The sequence below is a fragment of the Daphnia pulex genome, chromosome 8 (assembly GCF_021134715.1).
Source record: "Daphnia pulex isolate KAP4 chromosome 8, ASM2113471v1".
Taxonomy (NCBI): domain Eukaryota; kingdom Metazoa; phylum Arthropoda; class Branchiopoda; order Diplostraca; family Daphniidae; genus Daphnia; species Daphnia pulex.
In genome coordinates, this window is record NC_060024.1 from 9,096,008 (window position 1) to 9,115,014 (window position 19,007).

The 19,007-nt window shown below is 36.9% G+C and overlaps 2 protein-coding genes and 2 non-coding genes across 7 annotated transcripts; 3 read left to right on the forward strand and 1 right to left on the reverse strand.

Annotated features, from left to right (window-relative positions):
- Positions 1 to 1,784: 1,784 nt before the first annotated feature.
- LOC124201126 (glutathione synthetase-like) lies at positions 1,785 to 18,903 on the forward strand. Of its 3 annotated transcripts, none has more exons than XM_046597590.1 (13): positions 1,785 to 2,110; positions 2,197 to 2,383; positions 2,512 to 2,587; positions 2,853 to 3,001; positions 5,634 to 5,676; positions 5,758 to 5,831; positions 5,909 to 6,076; positions 6,170 to 6,437; positions 6,498 to 6,602; positions 6,662 to 6,828; positions 6,897 to 6,976; positions 7,090 to 7,228; positions 18,817 to 18,903. In XM_046597590.1, exons 1-12 carry the CDS (start codon positions 2,011 to 2,013, stop codon positions 7,137 to 7,139), a joined length of 1,467 nt encoding a protein of 488 aa, XP_046453546.1. In that variant the 5' UTR covers positions 1,785 to 2,010; the 3' UTR covers positions 7,140 to 7,228; positions 18,817 to 18,903. The 3 variants fall into 3 exon arrangements, with proteins under 3 accessions (XP_046453546.1, XP_046453545.1, XP_046453547.1); XM_046597589.1 differs by having other exon boundaries at positions 7,090 to 7,224; positions 18,810 to 18,903; XM_046597591.1 differs by lacking the exon at positions 2,853 to 3,001 and adding an exon at positions 5,107 to 5,234 and having other exon boundaries at positions 1,786 to 2,110; positions 7,090 to 7,224; positions 18,810 to 18,903.
- Positions 12,572 to 12,645, reverse strand: Trnav-aac. Its single transcript has one exon. It is a non-coding gene; the product is annotated as a tRNA-Val (tRNA).
- Positions 13,022 to 13,095, forward strand: Trnav-aac. Its single transcript has one exon. It is a non-coding gene; the product is annotated as a tRNA-Val (tRNA).
- On the forward strand, positions 14,063 to 18,903 carry LOC124201127 (glutathione synthetase-like). 2 transcript variants are annotated; one of them, XM_046597594.1, is made up of 12 exons: positions 14,063 to 14,947; positions 15,034 to 15,217; positions 15,350 to 15,425; positions 16,695 to 16,822; positions 17,223 to 17,265; positions 17,350 to 17,423; positions 17,500 to 17,667; positions 17,758 to 18,025; positions 18,085 to 18,189; positions 18,249 to 18,415; positions 18,492 to 18,571; positions 18,671 to 18,903. In XM_046597594.1, the coding sequence occupies exons 1-12, from the start codon at positions 14,848 to 14,850 to the stop codon at positions 18,718 to 18,720; spliced, it is 1,443 nt and encodes a 480-aa protein (XP_046453550.1). In that variant the 5' UTR covers positions 14,063 to 14,847; the 3' UTR covers positions 18,721 to 18,903. The 2 variants fall into 2 exon arrangements, with proteins under 2 accessions (XP_046453550.1, XP_046453548.1); XM_046597592.1 differs by lacking the exon at positions 16,695 to 16,822 and adding an exon at positions 15,680 to 15,828 and having other exon boundaries at positions 14,361 to 14,947.
- Positions 18,904 to 19,007: the final 104 nt, after the last annotated feature.

Consider the following 19,007-nt stretch of genomic DNA (forward strand, 5'->3'; position numbering starts at 1 on the left):
AGCGCTAGTAGGCTAGTATGAAAAAAAAATTCTCAGGAGAGAAAACAAAACGAAATCTAAAAGTTCAAATACATGTTCTTTTCATAATATATCATATAAGAATAGAATTTAGAATAGCGGTCTTCGCAAAAGCGTATTGCATCATACATTGATCAAAAATCTATACATTTAGGCCTGATCAAGTAGGTAGGGGAGAGTGGGGCGACTGGCTCACTTTTTTTTCTCTTAGCTCCCATTCCCTTATTTTCCAACGTATTTAGATCCACCAAATCTTAAAAGATAGAGAATTCTTTCTGCTCTAAATGGTGATTTTTGCAATCCGATCCAAATAAATTAAGACTAGGTTATTATCGATCTAAAAAAAAAAAAAAAAAGAGCAAACCCGCCCCTGATACGGGGTCACTTGCTCACACCGCCGGGGTGTCTCGGCCCCTGTATTTCTTACGGAAAAACCGTTGACTGACAGTAGAAACTTAAAATTTAAAAAATAAACCAATAATGCAACCCACCAACGGAATATCAATGAAAAAGCTTAAATAAGTATGATAGTTGACTAAAAACACGAAAAAAGTCGAACACAAATAATTTTACTGCTTTCATATGCAATTTTATGTAAGCCAAAAAGCCCCGACGCTGTGTGGCCGATGCGCCCCCAACAAAGGGGTCTTAGTATATTATTGAATATCTCTTATTTAAACTATTGTAAATATAAAACAAACTAAACAGGCTTAAAGAGGAGATAACGTAGAGTATTTTCCATATTTTTTTATAATTTTAAAGTAATCGGGAAAGCCGACACTTGATTCGAAAGTCAAAGTAGGACGACCCAATTTTAAGACGAAAAATTTATTTTACCTTTCATTCCTCAACCGTTCGTCGTACTACCATGAAATTTTGTTTTAAGATGCGCATTACTAACATCTACATCTCCTGATTTTTTGAATATTTTATTGCAATTCTAACCCATCAAGAAATCAATTGAGCCATCCGACCCGAACGCCAGATCGCCCCACTCTCCCCTATAGGAACTCTTGTTTTATTAAATCTGAATTAACTACTTAATAAACTAATTGCTCTCATAAATCTGACATGGCACATTATTTATTTGCTTTAAACTCTAAAGTTTCATCACGTTGGATCTACGCGGGTGTACGTGATTATTGCAGCAGGAAATAGTTTGTTAAAGTTGTCTTTCTTTCTTTCATAAGGCTTCCCGTCGCCATGACTTCGCTTTTAAAATCATGGTGACAAAGCTATCTAGTAACTTGGTGCTAGTATAAGGTTGCTTACTGATATCGCTTGTGTGTAAAAGGGACTAACTGGCAACTACTAGCCTAAGTTTGTTCAGAGTCAGAGTAGAGTTTGTTATTATTCCGTAGCGGCATAGCGACCACTGCTGTTTACTCTCCAAATTCGCCAGCCTTCAAGGAAGCAGAAGCAGAAAACGTCTGCGAGCTGTCAAACATTTATCTTGTGTTGCTGACTTATATAAGTGCGTCGTTTGAAAGACATTCTTGCCAACATCCATTGAAGCAAGTGAATTACTTCAGCCCGTAAAGAGAACTATATTGTCACGGACGGAGTGTTGACGTTTGTTTCTGTGCATTTCAGTTGAAGGTCTTTCGCCAGAACTCGACCTTGTTGATCTAGTCAACGTTGGATACGTTGACTAGGATTTGGGATAGCTCTGTGTGTTGGTCATCGCTTCTTGGTATTATTTGTTGTTTGTTTTCCGGGGATTGTTTTTGTGGATTGTCTTCTTTTTACGCTGGAGTTTCTTGGACGGCAGATCCGTCTCAGACTCACAAGAGCGCACCCGCTTCTCTTTTTGTTCGTCTCAGTTCTCTTTTCTAGTGTGTAAAGCGTATATCAATCTACTGGTTTTGTGCCAGTAGTGGCGGTTACGCTCCTTGACTGTGTTTTCGACCAGCATCGAGTTGTGTTTCCCCTACTGTGTACCAATCTCGCCGAGTTGTGTAGTCAGAATAAAAACGTCCGTGACAATATAAAATGTCGACAATAAGATTAGAGCCATGTGTATCGATCGATTTCGACAGCTCTACTCTGGACGAAATTGTGACAAAAGCAAAAGACTGGGCTTTGATGCATGGTATGTGTGGACATTTTTCTCTCATTTGTCACCAAAAGTCCTCAAATTATTTTTACATGGTAACTCAAATTATATTGGTTTTTCAGGTGTTTGCGTGATGAGATCAAGGCAAAATTTTAGTCCAGATTCAATCAATTTTGCTCCTTTCGTTTTGGTTCCATCAGCTTTTCCCAAGAAAGAATTTGAAAAAGCTATTGAGCTCCAAACTCTTGTTAATGAGATGATACATCGAATTGCAAATAATTATGAATTCCTCAAAAGTACTCTTGCCATGTAAGTTTTTTAACATATTTTTTAATAATTACAATATAAATGAAATGTTCTACACAATATATGCTGTAATATGTTTGTGCTCATGCATGGGGTTTCATTAGGGATAATATTTTTTTCTTTTCATGCAGAACCAACACAGTTGATCCATTTACTGCACAATTGTTCAAAATATACACCACAGTCCAAGAGGAAGGTGTATCTCAGGTGAGTAGTTTAAATTTATTACATTTGTTAAAATCAATTAGTAAAAACACAACAGCAGCAGCACACTGGGGGGTGGGTGAATGGTACATCTTGCTTCAGCTATAATTTAAACACTTTTTCCGTTATAGGCCTACTGTAACTCCAGACATGAAGAATTCTCTGAATTGTTTACTAATTGCAAACTGATTTTCCCCCAAAATTAAGTTATTTCATTTGCCTTTTTTATTGCTGATAAGGGTGCTGGTCTCATGTCACTATATTGCAGGCTATAGATTTAGGTTTAATACGAAATGATGTTATGCTGGGTGCTGAACCTGAGATGCCCCTTTCCAGTTTTAAACTGAGGCAAGTGGAAGTAAACACAATTGCAGCTGGGTTCGGCTGGCTTGGACCTTCCTCAGGTCGTCTTCATAGGTCAGCTACCAACAATCAATTATTATTTCAAAACTTTCAATAACCATACTTGGTTTAATATAATAGTGCTAGATTTAAACTATTGCCCTACAATTGTTCCATGAATTCCAGAAATGATCCATTTTAATCATTTATTTTCTATTCAGTTACCAATAATTAAGTTTAAAGCTGAGCATAGCAGTGATTCGCCTTGTACAGTAAATCATTGCAAAGCAAGCTATAACGGGTGAAATATCATAATTAACATCGAGCACTATTCTTGCTTAAAGTGGATCAACGACGCATGTTTAAATTTACGCAATTTGGTGGCGGGGAGTTTGAATGAGGTCAGATAGACCAGGTGCAGTAGTACAGTAGTGTTTCGCTTTCCCAAGTTTCCAACTCATCGCAAACCAGACGGCCCTTCCAATTATTGGCATGGCAGTAATTTGTTCCGGGTAGTGAAATTTAAAAAATAAAAAATAAAACCTACTTGGATGCCCAAAGGTTATCGTTGATGGAGACTGCCGCAGTTACCAGACTCTCGTGACGCAGAGCAAATGCAAGACAAAGCAAATGCCTGACTAAAGAGTCTGTTTTGATTATCGCTTAGGCTGCTTCGCCCAAACGCAACTGTTTCAAATAAAATACGAGGGTAAATTTTTTTTAAATTTTCACGCCTAACGCACATAACTCACTATACACGCATAATCATCTTTCGGTTAGAACTATTTCTCATCTTCGTTACTCGTTACACATGTTAATGGCTGGGCCGCAGTTGTAAGTAGGTTCAGGCGTAATAATATGGAAAAAAGAAGAATATTGTAAAAAATGTTTTTACTAATTGAGTCACCTGTAACAGTGAAATTTGTAACATGGGCATTCGTCCGATAAGTTGGTAGTACAACGCGCATATAAAATCAAATTTATAAAATACTCAAGATGAATATGTAAACAGTTGTAAATCACTTTTTGAACGAAGGTTCACCTGTAACAGGTTGATTATTAAAAAATCGATCTTTTACACGATAGGGACTTAAAGATACACTAAACGGCCGTAGAAGCTAAAAAAATAAACTAGCGCGCGCGCGCCCATGAGATGGCGTTTACGATACGCAAACTGATTGTGTTTGCGAATTTGATTATAAGGCCTGTATGCATATAATGATTGACATTTATTTTGATTATGGCCACGCTATTGGGCATCTCATTACTTCCCGGGAATGGCTATCTATGCCAATTTGAGATTTGTTATGAAATAAATTGTAAAGTTGCAATATTCTTGGAAAAATAATTGTAAAATAACCGAAAATTACGGAATTGTGTGATTTATTTTAATAATAAATCACATTCCGAGAAGCAACCCGTATTTTTTTCTAATTTTTTTCATATGACTAATGACGCAACCATAACATTTCAATTTTTGGAAATAAATCTTTTTTTTTTTAAGTTTGATTATTTTCAACTAGCCAACTTTCGATCTGCCCAGAATGTATTTTTTTTTTTCATTTTCTGTGTTTCTTTTTTATTTGATTTTCGAGTATCCCCTCATTGTTTTTCCTGCCACATGAAATATTTGGTATTATTTGTTTTTATTTTCCTTTTCCACCTATATTTAAAAATAAAAATAAATCATTTTTGGGCTAATCAGGTTTTTTAATACAAGGTTCACTTTTATTTACATCTGATAAGAAGTCGATTTATAAGATGCATATATTCGGATGCATTGGCGATATATCAATCTACAAATTTATCGCCTAATACAACGTACCCTGCGTTTACTTCAAACCCGTAGAACATTAGTTACAAAACCTATTTAGTTCAAAATCCGCGCTTACATATCAGGATTTCTTTTTAAATGCCTTACAAAAGGACTTTCGGACATTTTTCCTTTTTACAAAGGAGACTTTTATTAAAACGCCTTATGTGCATTTGAGCTTTCGGAAGGTTGCCGGCGTACGGACCATTATATAGGTGAACCTACTTACAACTGCTGCCCAGCCATGTTAATCGTTCATGCGTTGATGCTGAAATGAACATGCGAATAAGCAGAGAATAACTTTATAGAAACTAGTAAATCAGATGAAATCGTACTCCTTCAACGAAAACAAAAACACGTTATATAGGAAGAGTGCTGCTGTGGCTTATTCCGGTGTGATTACATGCTGGACAGAGATGCAGTCCGCCAGGTCGAAATAAATACGATAGCCAGCTCTTTTGCGGGTATCTGTACACGCGTAACGCGGCTACATAAGTAAGCCTAAAACACAAAAAACATTGTTTGTAACCCAGTAAAATATAAATCAGAAGTCGTGTAACAAGCTGACAACTTTTTCAGTTGAAAATAATTCACTAAAGTCTTGTAGATTACTTTTTTTTAAACGTGCTTTCTCATACATAACCATGCATATTGCCCCATTTATTATTATGTTTTGAAATGTCCTCCTCGTTCAGATATTATCCTACACCTGGTCATCCTTGACTTATTTCAGTCCCCAATGCACATGCTTTGCTCTATAGTAGATTGGTATACTCATCTTTATTCCTGGTGTATAGTTAATAAAGTCCCGGACTTTATCGCTTTTCGTTGCGATGACTAAAATAGTGATGATTATTTTACGCCGTTACGTAAACTGTATAATATATTTAATAGATTTGTCATGCAAGAACTCTCTCATGGGGATAAACTTCAGCAGGTATTAAATTAATTGCTATTCGATTTTAATAATTTGCTTTTATTTCTTATTACCGCTCGTATTTGATTTCTGTGTGTCGAGATACCAGAAAATAATGCGCTAGAAGCCCTCTGCGGCGGGATGCTCAAAGCCTGGGAAATATACAATCAACCTCAGTGAGTATTTTTTTGAAAGGATAAGTAAAGGATGAATAATTTTGTAATTAACATTAATTTTTTTTGTGGTTCATCAGGGCTGTTATCTTATTCATTATCGAAGAAACTACGTACATTTTTTGTGACCAGATATTTCACGAGTTTGAAATCCGCAAGCAAAATCCGAATGTAAGGGTTATACGCCGCAATTTGACGCAACTTGGCAGAGGAGGGGCGTCGCTTGATGCAGAAAAGAAACTGATTGTGTAAGTAAACTCGGAAAGTTGTGCTCTCTTATTAACTGACACATTCAACATCCGTTATGTTTTACGGCTCACGAAACTGATTTAATCATTTAGAGATGGACATGAGGTCGCTGTGATTTACTTCAGATGTGGGTATGCTCCCGATCAGTACATGTCAGCTGACGGTTGCGAATGGGACGCCCGGCTAATGATGGAACGCTCAAAAGCCATTAAGTGCCCGAGCATATCGTATCATCTCGCTGGGACGAAAAAAGTCCAACAGGTCCTAGCTGATCCTGGAAATCTAGAACGCATATTTGACGATCCTGATAAAGTTGCCAGACTAAGGGATGTGTTCACTGGGCTTTACTCGCTTGACCTGGTAGTTATACACCTAGCTTTTAAGTTCTGGAATTCTTTCATCACTCTACGCGTTTCTTAGGACGAAGAAGGTGATCGCGCTGCTGAAATGGCCATCCAGAATCCTGATAAGTACGTCCTGAAACCTCAGCGTGAAGGAGGTGGTAATAACGTATACGGAGAGGAGGCAAGTGTAAATTTGAATTGCCACTTTCTTTTTATTTCAAATTGAGTGATTCTGTGTAGGTTGGTGAAGTCTTGAAACAGCTGAAAGGCAATCCTGAAAGAGCTAGTTACATCCTGATGGATGTTATCAAGCCCCCATTACTGCAAAATTGGATGGTGCGTCCATCTACTCAGCCCATGCGTGTAGACACACTGAGCGAGCTCGGAATATTCGGAGTCATCATTGGGTATAGACAACTAACTACTTCTTATCGTCTTATCATAGATAGTAACACTTGAAAAATAAATATCGTAGAACTGCCAAGGAAATCTTGCACAATTCCGTGGGTGGACACATGCTGCGAACTAAAATCCACACCGCTAATGAAGGAGGAGGTAAAGTTGTATATTTGACCACTATCGATTAATTTATTGGTTTAAAAAAATCAAATTTGACATAGTTTAGATGTAGACGTATTAATCTAAACTTTTGTTTTTATTCATTCTAGTTGCTGCTGGAATCGGAGCCCTTGATTCGCCATTCCTTGTTGATTTATGAATTCGTAATTTTTATTATGATAGTAAAGTCATGCCTTCGTATGAAGTATTAGGGCTAGATTATATTACTTTGAGGGGATAGCAACATTTATCTTAGAATCGTTTGACCGAGGGGTTGTCAACTCCATCCGAAGGTGTACGGATCTTAAATCCAAAAATGATTTTTTCAGATTTTTGGGATTTTTTCAGATTTTTTCAGATTGCTATAAAGTCTTATTTTACCAGATGGAACACCCATTGATTGACGTGGCTTTACTTTACAGATAATTGTCCAGCGCTGGACAATTTCTTTGCAAACCTCTGACAAAATTTGGAATGTAACTTTGTGCCCTGGTGAAAGCTTGAACTTGGACGGGCACCGTGAAAAGATAGATCCAAATATTTGTAGCTTTTCTTCTTTATTCATAATTTCGAGAACATCAGGATCACCAAGTACATCTCGGATGTAGGGGAGACCGGACCCATCTTGGACAGTCGCGGTTTTTCCCGCATATCTCCCGATCCCCTTAGGCAAAAGATTTTTTTTTGGCTAAGGTCATTCTTTAGCCTTGCCCCCACCCCCTTGATTTTTTAAAAATTTGTAACTTTAAAATTTAAGAACTTAGATTGATTTCCATTTTTCGGTGTTTTTTTACCGATCCGGGGTGACATTAGACAGGGGCCTGTACCAAGTTGGACAGGGTATTAAAAGAGGGATAGTATGAATTAAAAATTATGAATAAATCAGGAAATGTAGATGGTAATGTAGTTTAACCCCAAACAAATTTTGGAAATTATATCTTTAAAACTGAAAAAGTTTTCTTAAGGGAAAGAATTACAACTTTTAAATGGGGCGAGATGGGGAAAAAATGTAGGTGGCGCTGAAGTCCATATATTACCCATTGTCCAATATTACCCCTTGGAACTGTCCAAAATGGCCTCAAAATCATGCCCACCGCAAATTCATTAATTGTAGGTACACCAAAGCACCTAAAATTAATTTTCTTACACACAATTGTAAAGGTCAAACTGTTTTACACACTGATGTGTTTTTAAAAATGTTTACTCAAACAAATTTGGAGCAAGATCAATAATTCGGGTGAAAAATTTTGCAATAATTTATCGTGTTTTTTTCTTCCACCTATAACTCCCGTTCTACTGTCGGGAAATTAATTAAACTACACAGGATCCAGCATCATCACATCTAGAACAATTCGTGTGAAATCTAGAATTTTAAAGCAATTTTTACTATATTTTAAAACACTGTCCAACTTGGAACAGTGTCCAACATGGGTCCGGTCTCCCCTACTCTTCAATCATGACACTTGACTCATTTACTTTAGCCAACGCACGAATTCCACTAAAATTGAGATCGTTAAGTATTTTTTTAATACTTTCAGGTACAATGACCTTGTTTTCTTTAACAATTCCCATGTATCGTCATCCTCTCTAGAAATACCAGAATTTATAGAAGTCATTTTTTCCCATCAAAAATTCCTAGCATGGCACTGACAGCAGACAGACCAAGAGACAGACAGAAGCCCAAGGGGAATTATTAACACAGTAAAGGGAATTAGAATCGATAACGAAAAAAATCGATTCTTGTAAAATTTTGTCGATTTATTAAACCAAAATTCTTGGAATTTTGGGATTTTTGGGATTTTTTTGATTTTTTGATTTTTTTGATTTTTGGGATTTTTTAGGGATTTTTTTGAAAAAATCCGAGGGTGTACGAGGATTTTTTTGAGTTGACAACCCCTCGCCGTCGGCTTAACCAAGCCGTTAGTCGGGGGTTGGCAACTCCCCAGAATCTTCGTACACCCTGGTCCGCCCTGGCCAGAATCTCCCTATCTCTCCTCTCATAGAATCTTTCGGAATCTCTAGAATCTCTCTAGAATCCCGAATCTTCGTACACCCAAGTTGTGAGTTGCCAACCCCCGCCGTTAGTGTTCTAGTGTATATATGCATGGCAAACGTATTATATATCGTTAATCACTTCCGCACGTCCGTGTAACTGTATATCTACCCCTATATCATGTTAGACAAATTGTCAATAGGAGCATCAGTAGGCCTATAGTAGCCATGATGGTTTTTCTGATTAGGTCCTTCTGTGAGGTCAAACGAACACTAATAGACTATACGGATTTTATCCAAAATCTTAGCTAACTTATGTAGCCTAGTTTTTGAAATTTGATCAAATTTCAACCCTCTTTCCTGTCGTAAATTTATAATCTTTCCTTAGAAAAGTCGACGTCTAACGAAGCTGAATTGTAATAGTTTTATAGTTATAATACTTCCCTGATAACATTTTTGCATGTCAAGCGATGCCCCTCCCATCGCAAGGTTTTTCTTTCTTGCCTTAGATGTTTCTTCTTGTGAAGGCACTGAAGGACACCTACTTGACATGAAAAAAAGTTAGTTAGCTCGAGCGTTCGATAAAGATCGAAATTAGGATGGTACATACCGGTACATACGTACGACCTCTGCCGCAGTAGTAATCACGCTCGAAAGAAAGGTTTACGCCGTCTGTCGGATTCAAATGAAACCATTTCCAATTGCTTGGTGCCAAGAGCCCAAGACCTCTTTTATGTTGTAATATTATTTTGTTCAATTTAGGAAAATGAATTATATAACTGTAGGCAGCGTACATACGCCGCAAGGTACCTGAAGGGAATGTTAAGGGTATTCTAGTTGGTATAGTAGTATTGGTATAGTTTTATAAAGACAGAGCTATAGAATAGTTATAGAATAATAAATATATTCTGTTATAAAGGTAGGCCTATTATTAAGATGAATTAATAACATTTAAAAAAAATTTATGCCCTTAGTTCCCGGAAGATTGTAATAAGCAGAAATCGAGAAAGAGATTAAAAGAATATTTCCGCATGTTTCTATCCAAACATTAAATAAAAATTAAATTCCAAAAAAACCTAATATGATATGGCGCGGCGTAAGGGTAAGGCGTGACTTTGGTGCGGCGGAGGCTTCGCCCCGCCACCCCACGTCACACCGGATCTTGTTAAAATTAAATTTAAGTAACTACCTATCAGCACTTCTGTTACTGGAGATTGATAGCGTTCGGTGATAACATACAGTGACTTCTATTCTATCATACAATAGTAGTCGATTGTCACGTTACCTTTATATCCCTGTCACATGTCTCTGTATTATCGTCTGCTGTAACAGCTATTGAAATTCTGTCAAAAAGTAACCAGAACTCCGTTTGATCAAATGCCTGAATCGATTGCAGCCAAATTTTCAGAATAGATGTAAAAAATTGTAAGCTACCGATTACTGCCATTGAAATGCAATAAAATTGTTGATTACAATCAATAATTGCCAAAAACTAGTGCATCCATCTATGTAGTGTTACGAGAACTGTAGGCAGCGTACGTACGCCGCAAGGTACCCGAAGGGAATGTTAAGGGTATACTAGTTGGAATAGTAGAATTGCTGTATTGGTATAGTTTTATAAAGGCAGAGCTACAGAATAGTTATAGAATAAAAATAATATTCTGTTATAAAGGTAGGCCTATTATTAAGATTAATTAAGGTAAATTAATCATATTTAAAACAAAAATGTTATGCCCTTAGTTTCCGGAAGAATTTAATATGCAGAAATCGAGAAAGAGATGAAAAGCATATTCCCGCATGTTTCTATCCAAACATTAAATACAAATTCAATTCCCAAAAACCTAATATGATATGGTGCGGAGTAAGGGTAAGGCGTGACTTTGGTGCGGCGGAGGCTTCGCCCCGCCACCCCACGTCACACCGGATCTTGTTAAAATTAAATGTAAGTAACTACCTATCAGCACTTCTTTTACTGGAGATTGATAGCGTTAGGTGATAACATACAGTGACTTCTATTCTATCATACAATATTACTCCAACAGGATGATAATTTTGAAAAGAAAAATAAGACAGGCTAGAGATGGTCCAACAATCAACGGCGGTACTCTACGCTTTTTCTTCGATCCTGGGTCATGCTGGTCATATTCAATAGAGACGATGCTGTCATCCTGTCACATGTCTCTGTATTATCGTCTGCTGTAACAGCTATTGCAATTCTGTCAAAAAGTAACAAGAACTCCGTTTGATCAAACGCCTGAATTGATTGCAGCCAAATTTTCAGAATAGATGTAAAAAATTGTAAGCTACCGATTACTGCCATTGAAATGCAATTAAATTGTTGATTACAATCAATAATTGCCAAAAACTAGTGCAGCCATCTATGTTGTGTTACGAGAACTGCAAAAAGCCATCTGTGTAGTGTTACGAGAACTGAGGGTGCCCATGTAAACCATACTGCAAACGAAACTTTGACCAGTAACCCTTCGGGTAACTGAGGGTGCCCATGTAAACCATACTGTAGGCTGCGTACGTACGCCGCAAGGTACCCGAAGGGAATGTTAAGGGTATTCTAGTTGGTATAGTAGTATTGGTATAGTTTTATAAAGACAGAGCTATAGAATAGTTATAGAATAATAAAAATATTCTGTTATAAAGGTAGGCCTATTATTAAGATGAATTAATAACATTTAAAAAACATTTATGCCCTTAGTTTCCGGAAGATTGTAATAAGCAGAAATCGAGAAAGAGATTAAAAGAATATTTCCGCATGATTCTATCCAAACATTAAATAAAAATTAAATTCCAAAAAAACCTAATATGATATGGCGCGGCGTAAGGGTAAGGCGTGACTTTGGTGCGGCGGAGGCTTCGCCCCGCCACCCCACGTCACACCGGATCTTGTTAAAATTAAATTTAAGTAACTACCTATCAGCACTTCTGTTACTGGAGATTGATAGCGTTCGGTGATAACATACAGTGACTTCTATTCTATCATACAATAGTAGTCGATTGTCACGTTACCTTTATATCCCTGTCACATGTCTCTGTATTATCGTCTGCTGTAACAGCTATTGAAATTCTGTCAAAAAGTAACCAGAACTCCGTTTGATCAAATGCCTGAATCGATTGCAGCCAAATTTTCAGAATAGATGTAAAAAATTGTAAGCTACCGATTACTGCCATTGAAATGCAATAAAATTGTTGATTACAATCAATAATTGCCAAAAACTAGTGCATCCATCTATGTAGTGTTACGATAACTGCAAAAAGCCATCTGTGTAGTGTTACGAGAACTGAGGGTGCCCATGTAAACCATACTGCAAACGAAACTTTGACCAGTAACCCTTCGGGTAATTGAAAAGTTGCTCCCTAAGAGAAAGCGGTGCTAGTCGTAGGCAGGCAGTTTGAGCTTATTTGAGATTTTGAATCTTTTCTAGACCGAGCATCCGTTCGTGGTCTAATTGTAGATGGCTAGTATGACATTTACACATACATTTTCTTTTTACCATTAAAAAACTGAACCAATTTTTTTCTTCATCTTAAACTTTTACTGGTTGTAAAAATGAATTTTCTAAATTAAAGATCAAGACACAAAAGGTTTGTTCTCATCCAGGTTCGAACTGGAGACCTTCAGTGTGTTAGACTGATGTGATAACCAACTACACCATGAGAACTTGTTGATCATTACAAATAAAGTGTAAAAATATACGTTGTCTTCTGCTTCAAGTCATGAGAGATGACGAAACAACATAGACCCTTTTTAACTAATTTTATCTAACCAAATCATTTTGTTAAACCACGGATGACGGATATGATGTCCTAGTATTAAGAAGTTTCAAAAAATTTTCGCAGATTTTCCGTAAATCTTTTTTTTTAGTTTGACGAATCTGAATGTTCACATGAGGATCGCCTTTGTTACTGCACAAGAAATGTTATTTCTGTCTTTTTGACTCTTTGTCTGAATCTCTAACGTCAAGATTCAAGAATAATATTTACTCTTAATTAATTATATTTTAAGTATTGTTTGTTATTTTGTTTCTAATTTGACATGTTCTCATGGTGTAGTTGGTTATCACATCAGTCTAACACACTGAAGGTCTCCAGTTCGAACCTGGATGAGAACACACCTTTTGTTGTCATTCACATTACAGTAATGATAAAATAACTGTGTGTGACATGAATGAGGACATTCTATCAATGTGAACCAATATTTTTAAAATGGATATACAGCCTTCAATAAAAAGGGGGGAAATATTCAGAGAAGAGAGAACCTATATAGACACAATTCAATTTCCAGTTACCGGGGTTCGATTGCCACAATTTTAAACCTGACGTCGAGATTATCCATACGTGAGTAGTTGTATTCTAACAGTAAATTGAATATATAATTATGGTGTTTGCTGGTTGAGGCGTTGACGCCAAGGAATTTTTCAATTGTGTCAACTTCGAGAATGAGCGCATCTAGACTCTAGAGATATCAATATTGGTCTTCTTATTTTATTTCACCAAACATACCAGTGCTAGTAGTATGAAAAAAAAATTCTCAGGAGAGAAAACAAAACGAAATCTAAAAGTTCAAATACATGTTCTTTTCATAATATATCATATAAGAATAGAATTTAGAATAGCGGTCTTCGCAAAAGCGTATTGCATCATAGATAATCTATGATAGATTGATAAAAAATCTACATTTAGGCCTGATCAAGTAGGTATAGAGGTTTTTCCATTTGGTTCGTGTAAGTAGAGGGAAAAGTCGTGCGGCTAGTCGACTAGTGCGCACCATGGCGGTGGATAGCCGAAACTTGCTGCAGACTTTGCTTGATCCAAACGATAGTCACCGTAAGGCCATGTACTGTAACCTGTCAGGCTGTCAGCAGCAAAAGTGAAACCTGTTTTTTTTCGTAAGTGTTTAAAATGACAGAAGGTTTTTGTTTCATGTTCAACTTATGAAAAAAAAAGATATCGCCGAAGTTTTTTCAAAGTGAAATGAGTTCTTTCTCAATTGAATTACTGTTAATGTTGCATTCTGGCACTTTGAAAAAACTTCGGCGATCTCTTTTTTTTTTCATAAGTTGAACATATGAAACAAAAACCTTTTGTCATTTTAAACACTTAAGAAAAAAAACAGGTTTCACTTTTGCTGCTGACAGCCTGACAGGTTACAGTACATGGCCTTACGGTGACTATCGTTTGGATCAAGCAAAGTCTGCAGCAAGTTTCGGCTATCCACCGCCATGGTGCGCACTAGTCGACTAGCCGCACGACTTTTCCCTCTACTTACACGAACCAAATGGAAAAACCTCTATAGGAACTCTTGTTTTATTAAATCTGAATTAACTACTTTATAAACTAATTGCTCTCATAAATCTGACATGGCACATTATTTATTTGCTTTAAACTCTAAAGTTTCATCACGTTGGATCTACGCGGGTGTACGTGATTATTGCAGCAGGAAATAGTTTGTTAAAGTTGTCTTTCTTTCTTTCATAAGGCTTCCCGTCGCCATGACTTCGCTTTTAAAATCATGGTGACAAAGCTATCTAGTAACTTGGTGCTAGTATAAGGTTGCTTACTGATATCGCTTGTGTGTAAAAGGGACTAACTGGCAACTACTAGCCTAAGTTTGTTCAGACTTCAGAGAGCAGAGTTTGTTATTATTCCGTAGCGGCATAGCGCCCACTGCTGTTTAGTGTTTACTCTCCAAATCGCCATTCCAGCCTTCAAGGAAGTAGAAGCAGAAAACGTCTGCGTCTGCGAGCTGTCAGTCATTTATCTTGTGTTACTGACTTATATAAGCGCGTCGTTTGAAAGATATTCTTGCCAACATCCATTGAAGCAAGTGAATTACTTCAGCCTGTAAAGAGAACTATATAAAAATGTCGACAATAAGATTAGAGCCATGTGTATCGATCGATTTCGACAGCTCTACTCTGGACGAAATTGTGACAAAAGCAAAAGACTGGGCTTTGATGCATGGTATGTGTTGATGTTTTTCTCTCATTTGTCACCAAAAGTCATCAGATTAATTTTACATGGTAACTCAAATTATATTGGTTTTTCAGGTGTTTGCATGAGATCAAGGCAAAATTTTAGTCCAGATTCTATAAATTTTGCTCCTTTCGTTTTGGTTCCATCAGCATTTCCCAAGAAAGAATTTGAAAAAGCTATTGAGCTCCAAACTCTTGTCAATGAGATGATACATCGAATTGCAAATAATTATGAATTCCTCAAAAGTACTCTTGCCATGTAAGTTCTTTTATATATATATTTTTTTTTTAAATTACAATATAAATGAAATGTTCTACACAATATATGCTGTAATGTTTGTGCTCATGCATGGGGTTTCATTCGGGATAATATTTTTTTCTTTTCATGCAGAACCAACACAGTTGATCCATTTACTGCACAATTGTTCAAAATATACACCACAGTCCAAGAGGAAGGTGTATCTCAGGTGAGTAGTTTAATTTTATTACATTTCTTAGAATCAATCAGTAAAAACACAACAGCAGCACACTGGGGGGTGGGTGAATGGTACATCTTGCTTCAGCTATGATTTAAACACTTTCCGTTATACTTTAACTCCAGAGATAAAGTATTCTCTGACTTGTTAACTAATTGCAAACTGATTTTTCCCCCAAATTAAGTTATTTCATTTGCCTTTTTTATTGCTGATAAGGGTGCTGGTCTCATGTCACTATATTGCAGGCTATAGATTTAGGTTTAATACGAAGTGATGTTATGCTGGGTGCTGAACCTGAGATGCCCCTTTCCAGTTTTAAACTGAGGCAAGTGGAAGTAAACACAATTGCAGCTGGGTTCGGCTGGCTTGGACCTTCCTCAGGTCGTCTTCATAGGTCAGCTACCAACAATCAATTATTATTTCAAAACTTTCAATAACCATACTTGGTTTAATATAATAGTGCTAGATTTAAACTATTGCCCTACAATTGTTCCATGAATTCCAGAAATGATCCATTTTAATCATTTATTTTCTATTCAGTTACCAATAATTCAGTTTAAAGCTGAGCATAGCAGTGATTCGCCTTGTACAGTAAATCATTGCAAAGCAAGCTATAACGGGTGAAATATCATAATTAACATCGAGCACTATTCTTGCTTAAAGTGGATCAACGACGCATGTTTAAATTTACGCAATTTGGTGGCGGGGAGTTTGAATGAGGTCAGATAGACCAGGTGCAGTAGTACAGTAGTGTTTCGCTTTCCCAAGTTTCCAACTCATCGCAAACCAGACGGCCCTTCCAATTATTGGCATGGCAGTAATTTGTTCCGGGTAGTGAAATTTAAAAAATAAAAAATAAAACCTACTTGGATGCCCAAAGGTTATCGTTGATGGAGACTGCCGCAGTTACCAGACTCTCGTGACGCAGAGCAAATGCAAGACAAAGCAAATGCCTGACTAAAGAGTCTGTTTTGATTATCGCTTAGGCTGCTTCGCCCAAACGCAACTGTTTCAAATAAAATACGAGGGTAAATTTTTTTTAAATTTTCACGCCTAACGCACATAACTCACTATACACGCATAATCATCTTTCGGTTAGAACTATTTCTCATCTTATTCGTTCGTTACTTGTTACAAATGTTAATCGCTCATGCGTTAATACTGAAATGAACATGCGAATAAGCAGAGAATAACTTTATAGAAACTAGTAAATCAGATGAAATCGTACTCCTTCAACGAAAACAAAAACACGTTATATAGGAAGAGTGCTGCTGTGGCTTATTCCGGTGTGATTACATGCTGGACAGAGATGCAGTCCGCCAGGTCGAAATAAATACGATAGCCAGCTCTTTTGCGGGTATCTGTACACGCGTAACGCGGCTACATAGGTAAGCCTAAAACACAAAAAACATTGTTTGTAACCCAGTAAAATATAAATCAGAAGTCGTGTAACAAGCTGACAACTTTTTCAGTTGAAAATAATTCACTAAAGGCTTGTAGATTACTTTTTTTTTAACGTGCTTTCTCATATATAACCATGCATATTGCCCCATTTATTATTATTTTTTGAAATGTCCTCCTGGTTCAGATATTATCCTACACCTGGTCATCCTTGACTTATTTCAGTCCCCAATGCACATGCTTTGCTCTATAGTAGATTGGTAGTTACTCATCTTTATTCCTGGTGTTATAGTTAATAAAGTCCCGGACTTTATCGCTTTTCGTTGTGATGACTAAAATAGTGATGATTATTTTACGCCGTTACGTAAACTGTATAATATTTAATAGATTTGTCATGCAAGAACTCTCTCATGGGGATAAACTTCAGCAGGTATTAAATGATTTGCTATTCAATTTTTAAACTAATTTGCTTTTATTTCTTATTAATGCTCGTATTTGATTTCTGTGTGTCTAGATACCAGAAAATAATGCGCTAGAAGCCCTCTGTGGCGGGATGCTCAAAGCCTGGGAAATATACAATCAACCTCAGTGAGTATTTTTTTGAAAGGATAAGTAAAGGATGAATAATTTTGTAATTAACATTAATTTTGTTGTGGTTCATCAGGGCTGTTATTTTATTCATTATCGAAGAAATTACGTACAATATTTGTGACCAGAGATTTCACGAGTTTGAAATCCGCAAGCAAAATCCGAATGTAAGGGTTATACGCCGCAATTTGACGCAACTTGGCAGAGGAGGGGCGTCGCTTGATGCAGAAAAGAAACTGATTGTGTAAGTAAACTCGGAAAGTTGTGCTCTACTAACTGACAATTTAATCCTCCGTCATGTATTACGACTCACAAAACTGATTTAATCATTTAGAGATGGACATGAGGTCGCAGTGATTTACTTCAGATGTGGGTATGCTCCCGATCAGTACATGTCAGCTGACGGTTGCGAATGGGACGCCCGGCTAATGATGGAACGCTCAAAAGCCATTAAGTGCCCAAGCATATCGTATCATCTCGCTGGGACGAAAAAAGTCCAACAGGTCCTAGCTGATCCTGGAAATCTAGAACGTATATTTGACGATCCTGATAAAGTTGCCAGACTAAGGGATGTGTTCACTGGGCTTTACTCGCTTGACCTGGTAGTTATACACCTAGCTTTAAGTTCTGGAATTCTTTCATCACTCTACACGTTTCTTAGGACGAAGAAGGTGATCGCGCTGCTGAAATGGCCATCCAGAATCCTGATAAGTACGTCCTGAAACCTCAGCGTGAAGGAGGTGGTAATAACGTATACGGAGAGGAGGCAAGTGTAAATTTTAGTTGCCACTTTCTTTTTATTTCAAATTGAGTGATTCTGTGTAGGTTGGCGAAGTCTTGAAACAGCTGAAAGGCAATCCTGAAAGAGCTAGTTACATCCTGATGGATGTTATCAAGCCCCCATTACTGCAAAATTGGATGGTGCGTCCATCTACTCAGCCCATGCGTGTAGACACACTGAGCGAGCTCGGAATATTCGGAGTCATCATTGGGTATAGACAACTAACTACTTCTTATCGTCTTATCATCTTATCATCGACAGTAACACTTGAAAAATAAATATCGTAGAACTGCCAAAGAAATCTTGCACAATTCCGTGGGTGGACACATGCTGCGTACTAAAATACACACCGCTAATGAAGGAGGAGGTAAAGTATATTTTACCACTAGCTATTAATTTGTTGGCTTTATAAATTCGACTATTTACATGCACGACTGACTTATCTTAACTTTTTTATTCATTTCAGTTGCTGCTGGACTCGGAGCTCTTGATTCACCATTCCTTGTTGATTTATGAATTTCGTAATTTTTATTATGATAGTAAAGTCATGCCTTCGTATGAATAAGTATTAGGGCTAGATTATATTACTTTGAGGGGATAGCAACATTTATCTTAGAATCGTTTGGCTTTTGAGGCTAATATGTTATTTTGTATTCAGGATAACAACTATATTTGAAACATAAATTTCTAATAACAAAATTCGTCATATTCAACTTGTTCTTGTTTTGCTTTGTGTTGAACAAGACTAGTAATTTAAAATCCGAATAATAACTGTTCTTTTTTGGCAGTCAATCTTTTCGAAT